Genomic DNA, 24,207 nt, shown 5'->3' on the forward strand with positions numbered 1-24,207 from the left:
TCGGTTGGGTTAAGGCAGCCTATGGCATACTATGAGTAGTATTTCATACATATGCCTGTAACTTTTGATAGCTTGGTCGCACCACAACTAAACTTCACACAGTTCTAGTAGTACTTAAAACACATTGAATAAAGGTTATTTTGTTTTTACTACTTCTGGATTTTTGGGTTAAAATCAACATTTTGGTTAAAAAAAGCTGTTTACTTCATGGCTTAACGCGCAAGCGGTAACAACACCTTTCATCGTTATATTTTACAAGCAAAAAGCCAACGCCCTATTTATTATTTTTGTCCGAGGCTATTTTGTTTTAAATGACAGTTACATTGGTTTTTTGGGCCAAAAACGACAGAAACAGCTATTTTTCTGTAATTTTTCGTAAAAAAATCGCCACAGTTAAAAAATATCGACTTATATGCAAAATAGCCTCGGACAATCTTGATAAAAAAGTGATAATATGTAAACATGGATCAATTATGCTGTTTTCAGCTGCGCGTAAAGCCGTTTAAGTCATACTCCGTGAATAAAATGCGTAACAACGCGGGTTTACAGGGGAAACATACACATGACCGCCGGTAACCCCGAATTCGAACGCGCGTTCTATTCGAATGACGTCATATCGAACATGGTGAAACATGATTCGAGTTCGAAACATGTTTGTTGCCATCGTGCAGACACACGCCCGAACTCGAACATGGATATCAGCCTAGGCCGCCTTAACCCAACCGAGCATACAAGTTCTGTATTTACATTTAAAAATCATTATGTTACCACCAATGCTTCAGGGGTCTGTATGAATGTGTGCTGTCAAAAAATGTAACATATCAACTAATGCTGCCATGACTAGTAAAATGTTGATGCGTCAGAAACATGTTTTGGGGATAAAGGGAATGTTTTTACTTACGAGTAGATGTTAAATTTTCCGGAAAATGGTTGTCTTTGACGGTGAGGAAGACTATTACGATGTTGTTTTTTTTAACATTTGCCTAAATGTAAGTATGGGTTATTTACATGTGGTTTACCACGATTTATCAATAATTTATGAATGTGTGTGTGTTTGAGTGTGTGTGTGTGTGTGTGTTCAAGCAAGGACTCTGATGAACATTATTTAACATATATTCCAAGTTTTATATAAGCATTTTATTGTAATAAGGACCTTACTTGCATAATCAACGGGAAACCCTAATATATTATCATAATTATCATTATTCATAACTTTAATGTTAACATATTTTTTCAGATGTTATGAGGTTTTTAATGTTTTTTTAATACGTCTGAACTTCAGCATTAATTCAGGCTTCATCTCCTGTAAATTCCAAGCTAAACTTACCCTCTTTTTTTCTGAATTACAATAGTCCTATCTCCTGATTATCAAAACACTACTGATCTGCACGTACTTTTTGCAGCAGACGGCTGTGGTGATGGTCACGGCAACCAGTACAACTACTCCCGCAACACTCGCGGCAACGACCTGGACCAGCGGGAACTTTTCTTCAACTTCTTCTTCGGGTGCTTCAGTAGTTAGCTCTGTGAATAAAACGCGCAGGTTTTAAAAATCATTGGGCCAGGTTAAATGTTGTTGCACTGACTGAAACACACCTGGACTCTAGTGTAAACTACAATTGGCTACACCTAGAAGGGTTTTCATCGGTAATAGCTAAAACTTGTAATGGCCATAATGAATTATTGGTAAGATTTAGACAAAGGTGAAAGTGTAAAACTTCAAATCAACCGAATGAGTAATTATAATTCAATGGGTAGTTGGGACATTTTGTCCGTTTTTGTTGAGAATTTTATTCGATTTTAAGAGGGTTGAAGGCTGCACTCCAATGGTGGCAAAATGAAAACAAAACTATAGTTGGTGTCACTCGTAAACAGTCCAGACTAAGCATGATGTACAAAATGACAAATAAACTGGTGGGCCTATCAAGTGCCATATGTAACCGGCATATGCGCTCTGTATGCTTTTATTTAATTGCGACTTAAATATTTATTCGTGGATTTAAATACCTCGATATGGCGTTGCTACCATAGTCGACATGGTTGTAGCCTCTTGTGGATTCTCTGTGCTAGGAGTTGGACGAGAACTGATCGTTGTTGTGGAAGCTGACATCTTGTCCGTTTGCCTTGTTTGTAGGATTGTCGTAGACTCAGTCGATGAACGAAGTGTCTGTTCTGTCACCGTATTTCCAGTAGTGCTGGAAGGCAATACTGTACAGGAAGACACCATGTAAATAAATACTGCCACTGATGTCGCGCTAAGCATGGCAGTAAGTTCAGAACCTTGCACCACGTTTCGAATGGCAAACAATGCATAATTATCATAGCCACTACATACAGGCGGTGACACAGGCCAATGACTTTAATAATTTTTTTTATTTACGTATCACTGACAACACTTTTAAAACACATCAAATACTTGCACTTTTATTACTTCAAACAGAGTTAAGATTCCTCATTAATCACACGGCAGCTCACATAAATGATATGATCATAATTACATTCGACACATTGGCTGTCAAGTCGTTCGGTCCCCTCCGGACAGGCACACTTATAACCTCCGGCCTGGTTGACACACTCTTCTCTAGTGGAGCAGTTGTGAGTGCCCTCCAAACACTCGTCGAGGTCTGTAACAAAGCGGCGATGTCAAAAAGATGCAAATATTTAGCAACATATGTAGAATAAGATGTATTATAATGAAACTTTATTTATTTATTGCATGTTCATTCCCGGGGGGATAAATGCACGGATGTACAGAGTACAATGTACTAGAGAGTACTACAACAATAGTAATAAAGAAAGGCCAACATAAAGTCTAAGGTATACAATGCTAAAAAAAGAAATATATATAAAGTGGTATAGATCTAAGTTCTAATGGCTTCTCTCTTTTTGAAACATTTTGAAATATACTTACATACTTCATTCATGACGTCTATATTTGTACATGATATGATATATTCAAAAGTGTCTTAATTGTGTTTTACATAATATGTGGTGGATACATATTGCAAATTGTGACAAAATATTACAACAACGCACCTTCGCATGGTTTGATCAGGCTGTCCGTTAGCTCATACCCGTCTTCACAGTAGCACTCGTAACTTCCCAGTGTGTTGTTACACAGCTGGTTACAGTGATTGTCCCCAGTAGAACATTCGTCCGCGTCTGCAGGATCAAGAGGATAAGAAAGGTCAAGAGGATAAGAAAATTAACAACAACAAAAAAAACAATGACAGACTGAGGTATCTGAAGATATATAAGACATATAAGACACCTTACCTTACCTATATATAAGATATATAAGACACCTTATTACCTTACCTATATATAAGATATATAAGACACCTTATTACCTTACCTATATATAAGATATATAAGACACCTTATTACCTTACCTATATATAAGATATATAAGACACCTTACCTTACCTATATATAAGATATATAAGACACCTTACCTTACCTTTCCTTGCCTTAGGCACCAATGGTTAAATATTACATCGCAGCTTTTACGTGATGCACAGCCACGCACGGCTCGAAAAAAAAACACATATTACGCCGCAAACTAGATTGTTATGATACTCCTGTCACATATAGCCAAATATGAGCCGACGTCAAGATGGTTGGGAGTAGACAGGAAAGCATTTGGGACTGTTGGGAGTAGGCAATGTACTAGTTGTGGAAATTTTCAGAACTGGCTGAGGCACGGTCGTCACGAAAGCAAGACGGGGCTTTCATTTGACCAGACTGATCCAAACCTACCGCCAACCTTGCTTGGTTGGATGGTATTCGGGGGCAAAGTTGGTGGAATCTGTTGAATGTGTGGCAGGGGCTTATCTAATCCCTGTACATCAGCATCACCTGGTGAGTCATTATTACTCATTTAAGACAAACTGTATGTAATATTGTATTTTACCGACCTTCACATGTGACGCCGTCTCCCGACAACTGGAACCCCCTGAAACACACGCACACGGCAGACCCACTGTCGTTCACCAGGCACCAGCTGGTCTCCGGGGCGCAGCCGGGGTTGTTACTTGACGTGCAGGGATTTGCAGCTGTAAAAAATGTATAACAGTAGCCGTTGATCGTACATATACGGACATATGTATTTAATGTAATTCATTTATTTTTATTCCACTTCACAGAAGTTAAAATTCTGAGGGGAGACGGCAACAGGAATAGTATGTTCCTCTCCGAGGCCGACTCCCTACAGACACATGAAAATACACACTAATTAATACTAGCAATTAAAAAAATGTAAAAACAAATACCACTAAAACAAGCTAAATAATGTAATGTAATGTAATAAATTAAGCACATTTAGAATAAGAGGTCTAGGACCAATTTGAGTTTCAAATTGTATCTAGTAGCTGAAAAATGATCTAGGTGTGAAGGAGGCCAGTGACCTACGACAGTAATAATAATCATACGTTCGAAGCTGATCCAGTTGGTATTGCTGTGTCATTTGCCAGTATACGAGTTGTTCCTTTTTTTACACTGTAGCAGAGGTAAAGGGCAACCTACTTGTAAATGTACAGACCAGCACTGTAGAGGAAATAAAAAAAAAATTAACTACCTTCACAGTCCTGTCCATTCGAAGACAATGTAAACCCATCCAAACAGTCACAGTCGTATGAACCGTTGCTGTTAATGCACAATTGGCTACAGTTGTTCAAAAACGCACATTCGTCCACATCTGAAATACAAAGCGACATGATTTTTTTAAACTCAACATATCTTTTATTGACAAATGAAATATCTTTTATTGACAGTAAAATGATACATATTTACATGTGGTAAACAATGTTTAAATCAAACCTCTCAAGGAACATTCATTTTCAAATAATATCGTAATATTTCCATTGTATGTACCATACTTGTACTTACAAAGCGACATGATAATGGCTTAGGCTCCTTTCATGATATAGCGGTATCATAAAGGAATTTTAGCTTATAGAGTAGGCTCTATTTATTTACCATTTAAATGATTACTCTCCAGAAGTACACCGTTCATAAATAGTTGGAAATGGTTGCCCTACTTACCTTTACAGATATGAAAGTTTATTGCAAAGACATGCCCGAGGGTTAATTGCAGTTACAAACAACGTAAGAAAGAAAATACAGTGGTATGTGAGACTATATCTACGTCTAGCATTATACTATATTCTACAACATACATGGTACTAGTTTTACTCGGTTTGTCTTCATTTTTAGGCAATGGAAGACGAATTTACCCTCTTCTTCTATAATACGTGGGTTCTTTGATTTTAGCAGTAAAATTGTTTTTTCGTAGTAGGGAGAGGTGGGGAAGTAAGGGATCATTTTGCACACTGTGGTAAATAATTGTCTTCTGATGTCGTCATAAGATGGACAATTACCTATACATGTGGCCTGGTCTTCAGCCAGGTAGAACCCTTCACTGCACCCGCAGCTGAAGTTGCCCAGGGTGTTGACACAGAAATGGTGGCATATCGCTCCTTTCTCGGTAAAGCATTCGTCTATGTCTGTAAAATGTTTAAGACAGAGATGATAATGCCTGTTCCCTGAACAAAATTAATTTTGTGGTTAGCAAATTAAAATAGACACAAGATATAGAAATGTGTCTAGCTATCTAACACATGTATCTATCCATCCATCCATCTATCTAACCCCTCTCCCTCTGTCTCTTTCTCTCTATTTAATATGTACAATTAATTATATAACGGGGGTACACCAATATTGCACGCTTTTCACGATGTTCCACCGTCACTAGCTATCAGAAAGTCGTCAGGTTGTGTTGAATGAATTTTAAAGACATTCATGTAAAAAAACACTCAGATTAGAAATGAATTTATACTGTTCATGATCCTCGCTTTAGCGCCATCAATATTATTGCTGAAATCCTTTTTTTCGACAAAAAGATAAATAACTATATAGAACTATATTTTAAATGCAAATAACAGCTGCATGCATTGACTATGTTCATTTACCTTTTTCTATAGCAAAGTCAGTGGCTACAATCACGGCGTACGTATGCATAATAAAATTAGTAAAATTGTCGTACAAAGTTTTGCCCCCCTCCTTATATTTATTTATTTATTGTTTATTTCAGGCTCAATGGCCCATAGCACAGACAGACAACATTACACAAACACATCTAAAAATAAAACATCTAAGTGGGTACAAGTGGATAAAAGACTGTCGAGCCCTTACGGCGGGCGGACCAGTCTACAGTAATGGCTCCAGAATGGGCTAGAGCAGAAGGTCTCCGAGCGGAGCAGCAGTTTGACAATTGCGTTCTCAGACGCTAACAGACGAGAAGCAAAAGAACACAACAACTTCCGACGCCTGGCGTCAAACGTGTCAACACGAGTCTGTACAAATAGGTCGCTGTTACTAGTGCTCCTAGGCTGAGACAGTAGGATTTTAAGACCATCGTGATAAGCAACTCGTAGCCTATGAATGTTTCCTGCTCTGTAGCAGGACCAGAGCTGAGCACAATACATTGCACTGCAATGTGCTATGAACAGAGTGCGCTTCACCGCATGAGAACAGTGACCAAATTTGCGGATAAGTGAATAGAGAGAGAGCCATTCGTTTATGTTGCGTCAACTTGACAGAAAACTATACAGCCTTCATATACCTATATATTCTTTACTAGAAATGTAAACAAACAAAAGGCACAATCTTTCAAGTCAGTCATATTGTAGCTACATATATAGCACTGATTGCTTCATCCGACTGCTGGATGAAGAAGAACCCTTGAATATTATGTTTATTAACTCACCTGTACACTTTTGCCCGTCTCCTTCAAATCCTGCCGGACACTCCCCACAAACGTACCCGTCCATACCGGCGGGAGGTGGGAGATCCTCGCAAGGTACTCCCGCGAAGCAAGGGTTGAAGTTCTCCGCGCAGGCGTCCAGTTCGCTCTCGCAGTTTTCCCCAGTGTACCCAGCGGTACACGTACACGGCAACTCTTCAAATCTGTGAAAAGATGTATTTTGTTATCATCATTATAGGCTGTATAATTTCAATAAGGCAGTAAGTAAACGATGAGAATGCTTTTTTAACATTACACAAAGGACAAATAAGGACGTACACTCAAGTTAAAACTTTTTTTACGCCAAATATACCTATAAAATACCAATATTTAACTGATTCCTACAGTGCACCCCCCTCCAGTTACCTTATGATGTAATTGAAAAATAATATAGTGTTTGACTTCCATATCTATTTGACGGACGTGTACATGAGTCGAATAGAGCTAGAAGCCATGATAGTGCCTTCAATATATGACTGTGCTAATACCAAGATTTTATCATTGCCACTAAATGTATAAACGGAGAATCTCTTAGTACAATATGCATTTTGGGAATTTGGTACATTATGAGTGGTGATTCTTACTTTCTAGTTCCGTTGCTCAGAGAGGTAAAGTTCCCTTCTTCTTCCGTATCCTGGTCACAGAAGCCGCCATGTCGGCACTCGCACAGGTACACAGTCGGCCAAAACTGTGCGGTAGCGTTGTTCTCATTGGTCACGTCAATCTTTAAATCGAACGGTTCCGTTGATGACACGTTCCAGGAGAAAGTTGCTGTGTCGCCGTCAGTTACGAAATTGACTTCTGGTGGTACTCTCCCCCCCAACTCGAACGTAATATTGTTCTTCTCGGAACTGCGTTTGACTCTATTGCGGTCAGTCGCGCTTACTGAGAACTCAAGAAGGTCACCAACCGTAGCAACTACTCTCTCCGGGCCATCAACCGTCGGTGGAAATTGTTCTAGATAAGTAATAAAGAAAACTTATCATTAATGCGCAGAAATACGCAGCTTGCTTTTGTGCTTGAAAGTCAGTAACTATAGATCAGTTAAAAGTGTATATTGGAGAGAGACATGTTTGTCTACGAGGGCATTTTTTTTTATTCCTACATCTAATCACAAGACGTGGTAACGGCACACTCAAGTTTTATCAACTTATATTAATGCCGCCACCAGCACAGGGGACAAGACAATACTCGTTTTCACATAAGTTAAATGAGTCGTGTAAAGTGCCTTTCCCAAGGGCACATGATCAGTGGCATGTCAGGACTTGAACCCGGGACCTCTTGGTTCCGAGTCGCTTCTCTGTCGCTACGCCACACGACCTCACAGGGCAATTTTGATTCTTCGTAATCCTCGTTCTAGGGTATTTTGTCTCTTACAGAGGAACCCTCTCTTTCGTAAAATTCCTTTAAAGCATGTATGTTTAAATGCATTTTTTATAAACAGCATTTTTTTAGATATTAAGATATGAAAACAATATACCCTACCTCTGCATGAAAGTTCATCTGAGTTGGTAAATTACATTATGAAAAACTTAAACTTTTCTCCAACTCAAAATTTGACTCACCAGAAATTTTCGACTGAATCACTCAGTCTTCCTCAGCAATCTGACCCAAATGCTGTGGACACGTGATTTTTCCCACGTGTGACGTCAGCAAAGGGTCAAAGGTTGTCTGAAGTCGATATCGTTGATTGATCTGGAGGGGGTCAGCAATCTTGGATACCGAACAGGATTACTTCAAGAGAGGCATAAAAGAGGCCATATACATCAGGGCACTTCAACCATCGCTCAACCGGGACGGGGGGCGATATCGACTTCACACAACCTTTGACCCTTTGCTGACGTCACACGTGGGAAAAATCACGTGTCCACAGCATTTGGGTCAGATAGCTGAGGAAGACAGAGTGATTCAGTCGAAAATTTCTGGTGAGTCAAATTTTGAGTTGGAGAAAAGTTTAAGCTTTTCATAATACCCTACCTCTGTTAAAGACTTCCTGATCAAAGTTCTGCTGAGTCTGAATCGCTGCTTCGCCGACGGACAAGTCCTGTGTCTGTATGATGTCAAATACACAGTCCAGGCGGCTGCCGCAGATTTCTGTAGCGTTATGGTACAGTGGATCGGAGGAAGCGTTCATCTCATTAGAGAATTGTGGTACGAATGAGTCGTTTTTGAAACTGTCGGTGTTCTCCCCTGGTCCGTACGTAAACCTGGTCTTCTTTGGTCCGTCTGCTTCGGAGACTCTCCCTAAAGAAAAATAACGATATGCTTTATAAATTGTACAATTAGTAAAATCTGAGCACTAATGGACTGATATGTTAAATCCACTCGCACTGAGTATGGTATTTTTTTAATGTCACATCTGGTTTAACGTCCTTTTATGATTCGGTTGTAAAATCAGGTGCCTATAGCACATTTTACGCAGAAATCCTGAAAATCATTCTTAATAAGAAAAACTTAGTTTAGCATGACAACAAGAATATCAAATTAAAATGAACAGACTTATAATTAAAAATAATTAGTAAACTTACATGTCTCTCCAAACTCCTCGTACAGTTGTCTCTCGGACGCATCTGCAGACAGGAGGGTGCCGTCAAACGCAACGAAGTCGTTGGCTGTATCATCGTCAAAGTTGCCCAACAAACCCGATATTTTACCTCTGAATTGGTCTGGTACAGCAAACTCAAAGTGCAGCATTGACTAGAGAGCAATAAAAAGGAGTATTGTTTCTTAGAAAAACAAGCCCAGATGGTGACAAAAGCACAGCAGCGAACACAAATACTTTTATACTTATACAAATACTTATTATTTTTTTAAATCTCTAGCAACTTTCCTAAAGAGGTAATGGGGGCCGGTACCGACTTCTGACCAACTTTGACCTAGTGCTTACATCACACGTGGAAAAAAGGCATGTATCTACAGTGCTGGGCCAAAAAGCTGTTAAAGACAGTAAAATCCGTTTGAAAATTCCGATCAAATTCCTTTGAGTTGGAAAATAGTTTTTACTCTGTAGATTACGAACTCTGATGAAGTCCATGTTAATTACAAGCTATCACCTAAGTGAATGTGAACCTGAAGACGTGTAAGATACCTTAGCTGGAGTGACTTTGACAGACAGGGCGTTGTTGAAGAATATCAACACGGATGGGGGGTCTGACGGGTTTGGGTAGACTGCAACGCTGTCGTCATCTTCAAACTCGTAGGTGTCGTTTTTAAAAGGGAAGCCGGTGTCCACAAGAGTGCCGTTCATATAGAGCTGCACGTTGTTTTCTGCAACTAGGTTTATCTGGACAGGTGGGTGGTCTCGCTGGTAGGCCACGATGGCAGAGAAGCTGGTTGCATGACTGGTTCCTGGAAAATACAAATAATTCCAAAATACAAACTGTGCCTTTACGTCGATGAAGGTTAGACATCCAGGTAATACCATACGCCAAAAAGCAGTTACTCAAGCAACTGGATATGATTTTGAAAACGTCAGACGTTTCAGCTAGTATTCACTAGCTTTCGTCAGTGACTGAGCCTTTCATACTCAGAATCTGTCTTTAAATACAACCGTACACAAAATACCATACGTTATTTAAATATTGTATTATGAAATATTATAGTTCACTTCTTGCAGAGAATGTGATCCATAAAATCAAACCCCTGTCACAAATTCATGAATGTGGCCTCCCAAACACTAGCCGAACGCCAGCAATGGTGTTCGAATTCAGTTACTATCAGGCTGCACCAGCCGAATGTTTCGAAATGTTTAAAACACTCGAGGGTAGGGATGGCCGAAATCTGACCGGACTGCTCCCGAACGTCAGCCGAACCTTGTCGGCAACTTGCACATGGTTCGGAAACAAATTCGAGGAAAGGTAGTGAATATGTGGCAGGGAATTTACTGGCAACAGAAAGAAATCGGCAAAAGCTTACGGTCACCTGCATTGCAGCCGATAGTGATGATCATTGAAATCAAGGGGGGAAGGGTAGGTCAAGTAAATAACTGTCTCTCTTGCAATTCACTTCAGTGTTAACTTAAAAACAACTAGAAAAGTAACATTTGCAAAGCAAATGCATAATGTTTACCTTCGGATATGGTCTGCTTTGTTAATTCTTTAATACTCAAACCCATTCACATACATGTACATGTATACGGTGACAGGAGTCTAAATGCCTGCTATGAAATTGTAACATTATGTAACCCAACACCAGTTACTATGGTGACAGACGTCAACAAAAGAGGCCATTGGCCAGGTCAGAGGTTAGTGTTTGGAACAGAAGAAGAAGAAATGGAGCAAAAACAATATATTTTCCTTCGGTAAACATAATCAGAATGCACATTTACCAACATAATAGTGTTCAGAATAAGAGTTAATACAAATACACTATATTTTTTTATATTTCATCGATTAAAACAAAACTACAAAGGTTACCTGATGCATACGCAGTACGCCCTTGGAACTGGTACTCGTTACTATTGGCGTCCAGAAGGACGTATTCTCCCAGGCCGTTAAAGGTGAACTCTGCACCGTCTAACGTGCGGATATGCGGGTCATATCTGGACCAGGAGAGAGCTGCATAGAAAAGTCCAAATTCAGACAGAAAATTCAAATACCTTCCTAACAAAGATGAACCTATAATGTTGATGCCACGTGGTAGTTGGGACAAAATGGCTACTTTGAAAAGGCTTAACAGCAGAGGCCAGTGTTATTTTCAGAATGACTACATTATATTGATACAAAACAACCAAACTTGTAACATTTAGTCACAGACAAAGGAATTTAACTTTTTTTATCCAGTAACAGAGTTACATATTAACAAGGAATCAAACGATTTATTATCCAGTAACTAAGAAGTGCCCGCCCAAGCAGACCCATAAAAGAATAGTGTCGACCGTACGTACGAATTAAAATGGGGAAATAGCTAAAGTCATTTAAGGCTCAAATAAAGAGGAAAATGTAAACGTAAATGCGTAAAAGTTATTAGCAACTATCTATTCACACATTACAAACACTATTTTCAAGGTCACCCCTAGACTTCGTAGAGTCTGTATCAGCAAACTCTGCCGTCCGCGGCTTTAATGGGGCGGCTGGATGTTGGGCGGCTAGCAACCGTAAAGCGATTTAATCAGGCTAGATTTCGTAGATTTAGAAAAAAAGGATCTACAAAACGTGAGAACAATTGATTCTGCTATTAAGTCTGCCTTTAACAATAGTGAAAAATAAGATGCCTCTCTTGATATAAACCAGGTCTTACCTGAGGTGACGTCGTAATGTCTACAGCTGGTAGCGCAGGTCGGCACAGACAGAGGACGGCGCTCTCTGAACAGCTGACAGTGATAACTGGAGGAACCCTCACAACAACTCTGCCGCCCTACCTCATCCAGCGCCGCATTGTTCTGAAAGGTATTAAAAAAAATCACAACCATGGTTATGCTAATGTTAACTTCACTTTTGTCATTAGCATGTAGACCTATTATATGTTCTAATGAGCCCACATCTTGCAGTGGATATATAGCTGTATTTCTACAATATTTTATCGACAATAGTAGTTGTTTATTGCAAATTCTTGCCCGAGGGCTAATTGCAGGAACAGAAGAAACGTATGGTATAAAAACAGACAATTAGTACACATAGAACTACTGATAACTACTAAGAAACTACTAGTAAAAACTACTAGGTTTGACTTCTTTCGTGAGTAGGTTGTTCCAAGAACAATACCGAGAATGTGCATGCCCCATACATTCCAAAAAGTTCATGAAAGCCAAATTTTCTCAAATCGGATCTCTATCCGTTTTAAGTCATGTCGAAACACTCTTTATACTCGCTACTTACAAATAGAAGATTTTCCGCTAAACCATTGCTACAGATTCTCAAAGATGACGGCCCCGTTTATGCCCTTGCATATTTTGTCACGCTTTCAGGTGGGCTTAAAGATACAGTTTCATGCGGTGTAAATCCAAACTCACCACCACAAGGTTCCCGCCAAGCTGCCCGGAGATGAGGGACCCTCCGCCGATCCTCCACGCCTGTGCATGTCTCCATCCCGGCCGCAGGTAGCTGTAGTAGGCGATGTGGCGGTACCAGTAGCTGGGCTGGTAACAGCACGTCCGCCACATGCGGTACACCTGCGATCCCACGTACGAGCGCACCTTGATACGGCTTGTAGCGCAGGATCTGGAATTCTTGACGGAGAAGCTGTAGCTGCAATAGAAAGTGAATCTTTTATTACCTTCATGAAAAATGGAGGTATTGTTTTTGGCGCGTCTGTGTGTGTGTGTGTGTGTGTGTGTGTGTGTGTGTTTCCGCACATTTGTAGTTAGCATATGCATAACTTCAGAACGCCTTTATGGAGTGTGATGATATTTGGTATGCTGGTAGGGCTTAGGAAGCCGAAGATCAAGGTTAAATATGGGCCTCCTGGTGGCTGACCTTGGTACTGCAGCAGAACCTTTGTATTTTGAGGGAAAACAGATGTGCCGGTTTATGCAACAAAACGCCAGCTGTCAAAGACTTCCTCTAACGCAAAACACGTGTGGTCAGGCAGCGCGCCTACCCGGTTTGATTGATGTTCTCCCTCTGGAATAGCCTACATGTACTGAGTTGACAGCCTGACCTATTTCAGGACAAAAACCTGTGTTATTTTGTTCTGTATTGTAGTGTAGTGTACTGTGTAAAAACATTTACAAAAACTCATATATTTCATGGAGGTTTGTGATCTCCGAATTCTTGTTTGGGTAGTTCCTTAGTTCTACAACCCAAGAAGGCTACTTTCAAATGTAGCCCATGGTGACCAGAATACAAACTTTTGAGGTAATATGACAAATAATATTTGAACATAGGAGTGATGAAGTACATAAACAACACCAAAAAGCTACATAACAGTAACTCAAAACTATAATGCATTAACATTGCGTCAGTAAAAGTACAAACTTATTGATTAGTTAAGGAATGATAGAACATACGGTGGAAATAATCATCTGAACAAAACGAACAACTAAACATAAGAAGCAAAATTTAACATTAGAATGCCATCGATATTTCAGTTTTTTAGCACTATTCAGACCTAGCTTATTACCTCCGGGGAAGGAGATATCCTTCCGCGAGGAGGTTTTACTATTGTTCGAAACATTTCTGTCAGCAGCTGTTTCTCGCGATCGGCTGGACGGATTTGTCTGTGGTTCGGTATACGTATTGCTGTTGGGCTGCAGATGATGCAGAACGTTTTTGTTTAATTGCATATGTGTTTATGGGCGTCGAAATAAAAGGTTTTTAAGTGCTCCGGACACCCCCGCCATGCTGAAAATGGAATTTACCATGTTGTTAAGGAATGGGGAGGTTTCAGTTTTGGGTCTTACCATTCAAAAGGGGTCAAACAGAGGGGTGTCTGCTTCCGATAAAAACGTTGGGTGACGGCGCAGCAATGACGGCGCGGGATGACGGCGGGGGTAATGGCGCGGGTGACGCTGAACGCTGGGTGTAAGCCGAGTCAGCGCTAGATCTTCGTGTCGCGGCATTTATTTCCAGAAATACGGCGATACACGTCAATTTATTTCAAGTACGGAGCGTAGCTAGCATGGCAGCAGCCAGCAGAAGCGGTGGGCGGCGGTATGCAAATCTTGCATGACGTATCCGCGTTACGCGTCTCTGATTGGTTGTTCGCTTCAGCTGAGATCGCCGGGCGGCAACATGAAGGGCGCGGGGACGCGATTTTTCTGTTTGAAAATATGCACTAAACGCTGTTTTCCAGGACTGCATAGCCACATCTAGTGAAAAAGTGCACAATTAATATAAATTTGGGGGGAAATATTTGTTTCTTTGTCGATTTATGGTGTCGATTTATGTAACCCGGAAGTGCAGCCGAGACCAGCGCGCAGCGTAGACCAGCGTGGCAGTTTGACGTGTACGATCAAAACATAAACAAAACTCCCGCTGAAGAAGGGAAATTATCCTGTATGTATGCATTTCAGATCCCAGTGACTATGTTTACGGTGGGAATAATTGTGGATACGCACGATAAGCCTCAGAAATTTTAATATGTCGCAAGTGGGGCATTCTATAGGCTTGCACGGCCAATGTCTGGCACGCTACGCGGCGTACGTACACTGCTGCACATCACAGCCAGCGATTCAGTGTCTTAAAATATTTTTTAACATCAGTATAACAATATTTTTAAGCATATGTGATCAAATTTCTGTAAAAAAAATTTCCACAATTGTAAACATAAAACATGAATAGATCGCTGCTATACTGGGCGTACCATTTCGCGTACATGGCCGGCTGCCCGGCGCAAATACTGTCCCGATTTTTCTCAGTAGAAAACCAGAATAAATCACGCACCCGTAATTTGGCTTCGACCCAGAGCTCCTACTTCAGAGTTGAAACCTCAAAAATAGTAACTTTATTAGAGCATGGAGGTATTATACCTCTATGATTGGAAGAAATATAGTATTGCGACACGTGCATAGAATTTGACAAATGGGGGGGGGGGCGTGGCGCTACCTAAAATTCTGCTGCGCTACCTAGTTTTTGCCCTAGGTAGCACACTGTGCTACTTTGCTCAAAAAAGTATTTCGAACGCTGCGTTAATCAACAGTCCATACCGAACCAACCGTCAGTAGCCATCAAACCGGCATACAAACATATTACGCACATAACTTTCATACTACACACAAACAAATAACCTAAACCAATAGAAAAAAAAACCCGGAGGTTTGAAATCTACGATTTCCCTTGTTTGTTAATGATGTTACAGTAATAGAAATGCACAAGGCGTTATTATTGTTAAGCAGCATGTGTAATTTAACATGAACGTCAATACTTTATTGTTTAGACCGAACCTGAAAACTAAAAATTATTGTTCAGACCAAATATACTGAATTTTGCAAAAGCATGCCAGAAACACGAAGATTATATGTACTCAACTCACTTATATGAATTTGTTGTTCCATACACATCGGTCACCAAATCTGTTTGTTCTACCGCAAGCAATTCAAACGTTATCATATATCTGACATGAAAGTTGGCGCGCTCCTCAAAAGCCTACCCCATTGAACACCAACCATGGTTGGTGCCCTTTCGGCTTGTGTTCGGGAGGCAGAAATCGTGAATGTTTAACAGGGGCTCAAGCCGAAGACATAAGTCCCAATCGATATCTAAGGTCAATAGTATAACCTACCTTCTGTCAAAGTAGGCCTGTTCGGCTGTACAGGGACATGACCCGGGAACGGGCACGAGGTTGTAACCCGGGAGTGTTTCAGGAATTACCGGGTTGAGCCGAAGCCACGCCCCGCACTCCGCCACCGCCTGACTCGGACACGTGTCTCCAGCTTCCTGCAGGGCGTATTTGAAGTTCCCTGCAGCAAAAATAAAATCAAACAAACACGATCAACCATCGACAGCGAATTTGATGCAAGAAAAGGAATGAAGAGGTTTTGAAAATGGAATCTCGCGATGGATAACATAAGATAATATATTAGCACATTACATATTACCATAACATAACATAACAAAGCATAACATAACATAACATAACATAGTAAAACATAACATAACATAACATAACATAGCATAATATAACATAACATAACATAATATAACATAACATAACATAGCATAACATAACATTAACATTACATAACATAACATAACATAACATAACATAGCATAGCATAGCATAGCATAGCATAGCATAACGCAACATAACATAACATAGCATAGCATAACATGACATAGCATAGCATAGCATAGCATAGCATAACATAACATTAACATAACATAACATAACATAACATGACATAGCATAGCATACATGTAGCATAGCATAGCAAAACATAACATAACAAAACATAACACAACATAACATAACATAGCATAATATAACATAACACTGATAACATAACATAATATAACATAGCATAACATAACATAACATAACATAACATTAACATTAACATTACATAACATAACATAGCATAGCATAGCATAGCAAAACATAACATAACACAACACAACATAACATAACATAGCATAACAATTGACAATTTATCTATAATCACAGAGTCTCATTGGCGTTAAGCTCTTTGAAATGAAATAAAGTAAATGCAATAATGTTATCCTTTTATTTATCGAGCAGTAGTTATAATCTAATAGAAAAGCTACATACCTCCATATGTGCTAGGTATGCGGAAAAGAGTCTTCATTCTGGACCCATGTCCAATCTCCTCTTGGTTTTCTCTGTTCCCGTTTCCCGCGCTGTAGCCGGCAACAGCTGGGTTGAGTATCTCAGATGATCTTATTTTACTCCTTCTGTCTGTTCTGGCAATCCTCGCTTCAGCTGCAAAAGTTAACAAACACGGGAACAGCCAATTAAGTAAGAAACCTTTAAGTAAGTAGCACGATATTTAAGTGAAATCTAAACGATTTTTATTAATATATTAATATAATCACTTGTGAAAGTGATAGAATAAAAGAATAAAACAACAACTGGCAGGCTTAGTGTAAACAAAACATGCACTTACTAATTATTTTAAATTCGTAGAGAGCAAACCAAATTAAAAGGAGAACGTAAATAAAAGATGGATATCATTAAAATCACCGTGGGCAAAATGCAGTTTTTTTAACAACGGTTTCTCCTTATTGTTGTGTCGTGACCATAAGTATTATTTAGGAAATCGCCAAGACAAGAACTGCATAGTGATCATGGATTGAAACATGATATATTTTGGTGGCTATTTTGATTTATTTGAAATTAAAAAAATGAAATTCAATACCTTCCGTGAACCATTCTTGTTTTAATGCCGGGTAGATAAAATTGGCAAATGACTGACATCCATCGGTAGAAATAACCAGTTGAAAGGTGTTTCTCTGCCAAGAAAAAATCAAATAATTAATAGTTCTTTATCAATTACGTACTTTATGTATGCTTTAGAAATTCAATTTCAAATATGACTTCGTTTTATGATCCTTGGGTGCAACAGTGCAAGATTGGCCATATTGATACTCGAATTACTGTGGGAGGCAATACTCTAAAATGTACCAAGGACTCCGACCACTTGAATGTTTTCTGTTCCTGAAAGGAGAACAGCATAACAGCATGTTATGACTTAGAAATACATGTAGACACATTCATAATGTGCAATGATCCGTAATATGCCCATACATACCCTCATGACTTTCAGCGGCACCGGTCTCTCTCCTCTGAAGGCGGCCAGGCTTGGTGGAAGGTTTGCCCAGGTGATCACCATTGCCCACACAGCCTGGTAGTCTATGGTGAAGAGAAACATCGGACATTATAGCAGAGGGAAGACTGTGGGGTTCTGTCAAAGTGCCCCCTTTGGTGATTAGCACAAAATGTTAGTGTTTCACAAAAAGAAGTTATCCAAGCAACTGAATAGAATTGTCAGTTTGCACATATTGTGTAACTTTTATCTTGTGATGTTTTACCTTCATTGAGGATGTGTGTCATTTCGTTGCCAAATGAACATTGTGTATAAACTATACAGATATCCACTTAAGTTGCATACAAGATACCTATATCGGCTTTAGACATTTGAAAAGAACAGAAAATAATCCGTATTCCTTATGACACTAGGAAAAACCAGGTTGAAGCTGTACATATTAGTTTTCATTAATATTCATAGTTTAAGTAAGATTATAGCGTACGTCTGCTATATTCATGTTAGCAAGAGTACGAAGTGAAATGACGTATCTAAGACTTTATTATGAGACATGAAATATATTGCAACGTGCGCATTTTTTCTTTAAACGCAGTTGGATTAATTCAAATACATGTAGGCATAACATTTCACAATTGTTGTAATCGACTGCTCTACATTTTTATCATTCCGGTGGCAAAAAGAAAACAATCACATGATATGATGTCTTCAGATTTCTGCCTAATAACAGTAACCGTTTTGAACCCTCCTGATTTACAACATTAGCATATTACACTTGAGTCCTTAAATTGTCAAGGGAACGGGGTGTGGGACAGCGCAATTAGTTATATTAAATTTGTGCACAAGATGTCTGCTTCGTATTGTTTGTCTGTAAATTTCTGTGTGACATTATGTAGTACTATATCTTTGTTAATTACTTGTTGTTCGATGGCGGAGCTTATATAGCTAGCGTAGTAGTAGAAGTAGAAGCTTTTCCAGACAGTTGTTACCTGTCTCCTGTTACTGTATTGCAATGAGTATTATACTTGATTGTACAGGCAATTAGCCTTCGGGTATGATTTTGCAAATAAAGTTTCTAATATATAAGTGTAAATAATTTGTGCGTAGCCTTCGAAGTATTGTATTTTCTTTCATGTGTTTCAATAAAAAAAATGCTGCCTACCTGGTAGAAAGTACCTTGGCGTGCTCCTGCCGTCTTGACTCGCCCTGTTCAGAATGTTTTCCGTGTGGCTGTCTCCGTCCCCCTGTAGGTGGATGCTGTAGTAGATCTTCGTCTGGTCCTTCTGGGGAAGGCTGTTGAAGAGTGTCGGGTCGGACCGTGCGAGGTAAGGGACGAGGACGGCCCGCTTCAACCACTGCGGATCGGACAGGCGGACGGGGGAGTTGGGCCTTGCGATGCTCGTGAATGAAAGAAGGCCGTTGTCACAAAGCTGGAGCGATAAAGATAATGAAATGAAATAAAAATACCTTTATTGTACATTCATGCCACGACGGGCTAGGTACAGGTCAAGATATAACAGACACATAACAAACGTATATAGAAAATTGGAGACAAGAGATGCACTACTTGACTTAGACATACATACATATAGAACATACAAGGGTACTGTACTAGGCTAATACAAAGTGTTCTAGTCACTGAGCTAATATAGAGAGGTCAACTTCTTCTCGCTTTTTTGTACAGTGGAAAATGTGGGAGCAGATCATGTTTGATAATAACAATATAGTCATGCTGTGCATGTATGATGATTCATTCAGAGTCTTGTACACCTAAATGTAGATTAAGTCATTAGTACCCACTTGTTTCTGTATGTTACTTACAGACCTTATGAAAGTCACCGTACTTCTGTTAACCTTTGTCCTGCTGACATTCCTGGCACAATATGTGTCAATAATTTCATGTCTTAATTAGATCATAGACCCCCAATTTTTTTTTTGCTCTGCGGTGGCATAGTTACTTCCGCATTCGTTGCGTTTCCCTGCGGTGTGATGCGTTGCACAAGAAATACCCCCAAATCGTACCTATACAGGGTGCTTTATAGATGGTACTGTATGTGCAGAACGACAAATGTTGCATTCAGCAGGACAAGGGTTTTAATTCTTTTGTACCCACGTGTTTTTCTGTATGTTACTTATAGACCTTATGAAAGTCACCGTACTTCTGGTATCATAATGTATCATAATCATAATTTTTTTTCTATTGATGACATCTTGATCTAGGACCAAAACTGAAGAGTAAAACTGATTTGACTTTGATGGCATAAAAATGTAAAAATAAAAGCCTTTTATTCTAAAAAAACGATGCTTTACGCAATGACCTACTCTCCAGCAATGTTCCACCACTGAAAATGAAAGAAATTCATAAAAGACATTAAAAAGCTGCACTTACCCACATGTTGAAGTAACGTTCTGTGAAGAAACGGAAGCCTTCTGGCGGTGTTGGCACTTTCAAACATCGCTCGTAGTCCCAGACCTTGTGTTTTTGACCGATTTCGTCGCCATACGGGTACATGTCGTTCTCTGTTTAGATAGAAAATAGAACCTCGTCAGCACAGCTAGTTATCTATCTATTATGCTATTTAGTGTGTATGCTGCTTAGTGTAAATATTTGATGTTTGTTGTCCTGGAAAGATATATAGTTTACATAATAAGGTTTATTTATACCAAGACTCTGTTGAGCGATAACACAACGAAAGCCTTTTAGAGTTTATAAGAGAAACTAAATCGTTAGTGGGAGCATTACAATAGCAACTTTGGTGAACTCGATCATAATGCAATATAATTCATGCTTTATGATTCATGATTCATGCTATTTGTGTGGCGTCGGGTGGCGTAATGGTAGAACGTTCGACTATGAACCGGGGAGACCCGGGTTCGATCCCGAGTCGTAGCAGGGAATGTCTGGACATGTGCCCGACGTTGTGTCCTTGGGAAAGACACTTTACACAACTTTCCTCACTCCACCCAGGTGTGAATGGGTACCTAACTTCGGTTGGGGAAAGTCGTCACCTTGTGGCGCCGAATGTCATGTATCACGTATCATGTGTGTCATTTGACTGTTGTGATTTGTATTGTTTATGATGTGATACCCTGCATCAATTCAGCCGTATAAAGACTGCGACTGCATGGGTACTGTTTGGCCAATAAAAACATTTATTTGTTTATTCATTATATGCCCAATCTACATCTATATTACACTGGATAAAACCCCTGTAAATCTCGTGCAGGTCCTGTTTGTCTGCTTAATCAACAATGTGTGCTTGAAACAAATAGCAGACGAGAAAGAGTACTCACCACGGCATTCCGTTCCGCTGACGAGACGGTGGCGAGAGCGACATGAACATTCGTAACTTCCGACGGTGTCTCTGCACGTGTGCTCACATCCGCCGTTGTCCACCAAACATTCGTTGATGTCTGCAAGCAACATGACAGTGAAAAAAGTCCTGTTTTACTTCTCTCTTCTTTTTCAAGCTCCTGTCATACATACATGTAGTCGAATATGGTTCCCGAACACCAAGGGTGTGTGTGTTTGGCTTAGGACCACGAGGTTCCGGGTTCGAATCCTACCCATGTCAACGACCTTGTGCCCTTGGGAAATGAACTTTACACGACTTTCCTTACTTCACTCTGGTGGAAATAAGTACCTAGCTTTGGTTAGGTACGTCCCTCGTATAGGACGTTAAATGGAGGTCCCGTGTTTGGGGAGAGGTGGGGCATGAAACCGGCAAGACTGGCCCCCGAATTTTATTTGACCTTGTTCTGTTGTATGGTGTTCGGGGAATGGTTCTGTATGCTTTACTAAACAAGGTCCAAATGTTGGCCTCTTTCTCCCCGGCTCAGTTGGTGTAAGGCGTCCCACGGTTGACCACAGCAAAGATCTCATTTAATATTATAATGACCTACTTGAATATTGTAATGAGCCAAATGCAGTCTTGAAGCTTGTACATATGCAACAGTTTGAGTGATAACCCAGTGTCTCTGCCCCGCCTGCCGTTTTACATTTGATTTGCGCGCTAATTCCATCCTGTGGAGTTAATTGGTACCCCTCTCTTTTGTGTTGGCTGATCAAGAGCAGAACGGATGTCAGGCTTGCATAAATACTAGTAACACAGACAAAACAACTGTAAGCAATGATCAACAAGTTCTATTTGAAGCTCTTGCTGTAAGTTACAACACATTTATTCTGATCTGAATCTGGCCCCCAAACAACCTGAAGATATATGTAAGTTACCTCCAGCATGACATACAAAGGGCCCCTTTAGGAAGGGCCACGAATATAAAAAAAATGGGGATAACTGACAAGGAGAGTGGGCCACAGTGATTCCCTATAACACTAACAGATAAACATGGCCTCCCGAGCTCACCCAACCATCATGATGGTGATATAACCTCCTTGGTTAAGAGTCGGGAGCAAGGTCGGCTACAGTGTTCGGCTGTATCTTAGTATCTAGTATCTAAAACATTAGGGTGTGGACAGTACGTTATTAGAAATTCTTTGGAACATCTTGGAAAAGGTTTAATAGCCCCAACTATTTCCGATAAAGCTAATCTCTGCAAATTCACCCAGGATTGACCCGTTCAAACTATATGCCAGACAGTTCCCAGCCTCAATACACATGCTAGGCCCTGTTATTAGACTCGGTTAGAAAAGGAGATATGATATACCAAGAGACCATGGAGTTTGGTTAGACTAAGGAGGTTATATTTAACCTCCTTGGATAGACCCTGTGAAAAAACTTTCGGAAGGGAAATGCTGTCCCCTGGATTGAGAAGGTAGCCTACATAGCAGCCCTGGTAACAGTCTGGCACCCAGGCTATGAGCCGTATAAACCTTTCATTCAATTGTTGTCAATTTGTTACTGTCTGTAAAACATTTTCTTTCAAGACCTATATTGAAAAAAAGGAAAGCTGGGCCGAGCTGTAGTGAACAATTACTGCGCATAACAAAAGACTGCCAACCTTTTGTCTTCTGGCAAGGGCAAATTACAGATAATTACGTCTCATAGAGGTGCTAAATACACGACTAATTGGCCTACCGACGTGATTGACAGCTAGAATTTGCTAAGAAGGTAAAGATTCATAATCTTAACTTTGAAGCATTTTGAGGAACTATAGCCATGCCCAGGGAATGTCAGATTTAAAGTAGAATGATTGGTAATGTCCTGAACTACCCAAACCTGTTTAGATCCTTTTGCTTATCATGAACTGTCTTTTGATATAGGGCAAGGAAGTTAGGGTTACCCTAAAATTATGGCATTGAAATGGACAAAAACATATTTCATAAAAAGCAGGAATAATATTTCAAATATATTAAAACAGTTTCTAAATGGTGACAGATGTAAGAATGTACCCTCCAAAAAGCATCTGTCTATGACGTTGGCTATAGTTCCTCGATTTACGTTTTCTGTTTAAGAATTATGCATCATATCAGACATAGAAATATGCAAATATAAGAAATATAACAACATGAAAGTAATATTTCAACACTCAACAAGTTGTATTTTGCCTTTCCCCCAAGTTTGAACCATTTCTGACCAGCTACGGCTGAGTTATGGCATTTTTCCGAAAGGACCTGAAAAATCAGTAAATTGGCACCGTGGGACGCCTTACACCAACTGAGGCCATCTCCACCCTCTCCTCTCTCCCACTCTGTCTTAATTTGCTCAATAGACTCTAACTTGTTATTAACCAATAATCAATATTACCAACAGTATATTGATCTCATCATTATTTGTATATTTATGCCCATGGGGCTAAATGCACATATACTGAGTATAATATGGCAAAAGCTGGATAATAGTATAAAGCAAAAGTCGTAGGTAATACATTCTAGCAGATGGAGATTAATTCACATAATTAATTTTCTATTGTGTATAGACATAAGTGGGTGTTGGAATAGTTGCATATCTCATGAATATCTTATGATTAACACTATTCTTGTTACCCTTACACATTGTTTGTAAGTGCATTGTTCTAAATATCATGTTAGGTTCAATATCATACAGTTTACAGATATATTCCAAATGTAAAAAAAAATTAACGTGCAAGTACTCACTGTTACATGTATGTCCGTCCGCTGCTAGGTTGAAGCCGTTGTTGCAGGTACAATAGTAGGACGTTAATGTGTTCACGCAGGTCTGCTCACAACCGCCGTTGCCTGTTGCACATTCATCAACGGCCACCACATCTAGTTATATCAAGTAAGAGAAATAGAAATAATAATAAAATTGCACGATTCAAAATACAG

At 39.7% G+C, this 24,207-nt stretch overlaps 1 protein-coding gene across 1 annotated transcript in view; it reads right to left on the bottom strand.

Annotated features, from left to right (window-relative positions):
• LOC109463724 (mucin-like protein) overlaps window positions 1-24,207 on the bottom strand; it is a 31,674-nt gene that overhangs the window by 1,506 nt on the left and 5,961 nt on the right. The window contains exons 6-28 of the mRNA XM_019760573.1: window positions 24,016-24,147; window positions 21,255-21,374; window positions 20,350-20,480; window positions 19,123-19,390; window positions 17,949-18,049; window positions 17,556-17,649; window positions 16,949-17,119; window positions 15,962-16,139; window positions 12,753-12,987; window positions 12,041-12,182; window positions 11,218-11,358; window positions 9,891-10,150; window positions 9,331-9,499; window positions 8,780-9,046; window positions 7,387-7,759; window positions 6,767-6,966; window positions 5,379-5,504; window positions 4,577-4,696; window positions 3,918-4,055; window positions 3,037-3,162; window positions 2,499-2,624; window positions 2,008-2,208; window positions 1,395-1,524 (exon numbers count right to left, since the gene is read on the bottom strand). Of these exons, the coding sequence (XP_019616132.1) occupies window positions 1,395-1,524; window positions 2,008-2,208; window positions 2,499-2,624; window positions 3,037-3,162; window positions 3,918-4,055; window positions 4,577-4,696; window positions 5,379-5,504; window positions 6,767-6,966; window positions 7,387-7,759; window positions 8,780-9,046; window positions 9,331-9,499; window positions 9,891-10,150; window positions 11,218-11,358; window positions 12,041-12,182; window positions 12,753-12,987; window positions 15,962-16,139; window positions 16,949-17,119; window positions 17,556-17,649; window positions 17,949-18,049; window positions 19,123-19,390; window positions 20,350-20,480; window positions 21,255-21,374; window positions 24,016-24,147 (3,949 nt within the window). The remainder of the gene's footprint in view (window positions 1-1,394; window positions 1,525-2,007; window positions 2,209-2,498; window positions 2,625-3,036; window positions 3,163-3,917; window positions 4,056-4,576; window positions 4,697-5,378; window positions 5,505-6,766; window positions 6,967-7,386; window positions 7,760-8,779; window positions 9,047-9,330; window positions 9,500-9,890; window positions 10,151-11,217; window positions 11,359-12,040; window positions 12,183-12,752; window positions 12,988-15,961; window positions 16,140-16,948; window positions 17,120-17,555; window positions 17,650-17,948; window positions 18,050-19,122; window positions 19,391-20,349; window positions 20,481-21,254; window positions 21,375-24,015; window positions 24,148-24,207) is intronic.

Source organism: Branchiostoma belcheri, unplaced genomic scaffold (assembly GCF_001625305.1).
Source record: "Branchiostoma belcheri isolate BF01 breed outbred unplaced genomic scaffold, Haploidv18h27 scaffold13, whole genome shotgun sequence".
Taxonomy (NCBI): Eukaryota; Metazoa; Chordata; class Leptocardii; order Amphioxiformes; family Branchiostomatidae; genus Branchiostoma; species Branchiostoma belcheri.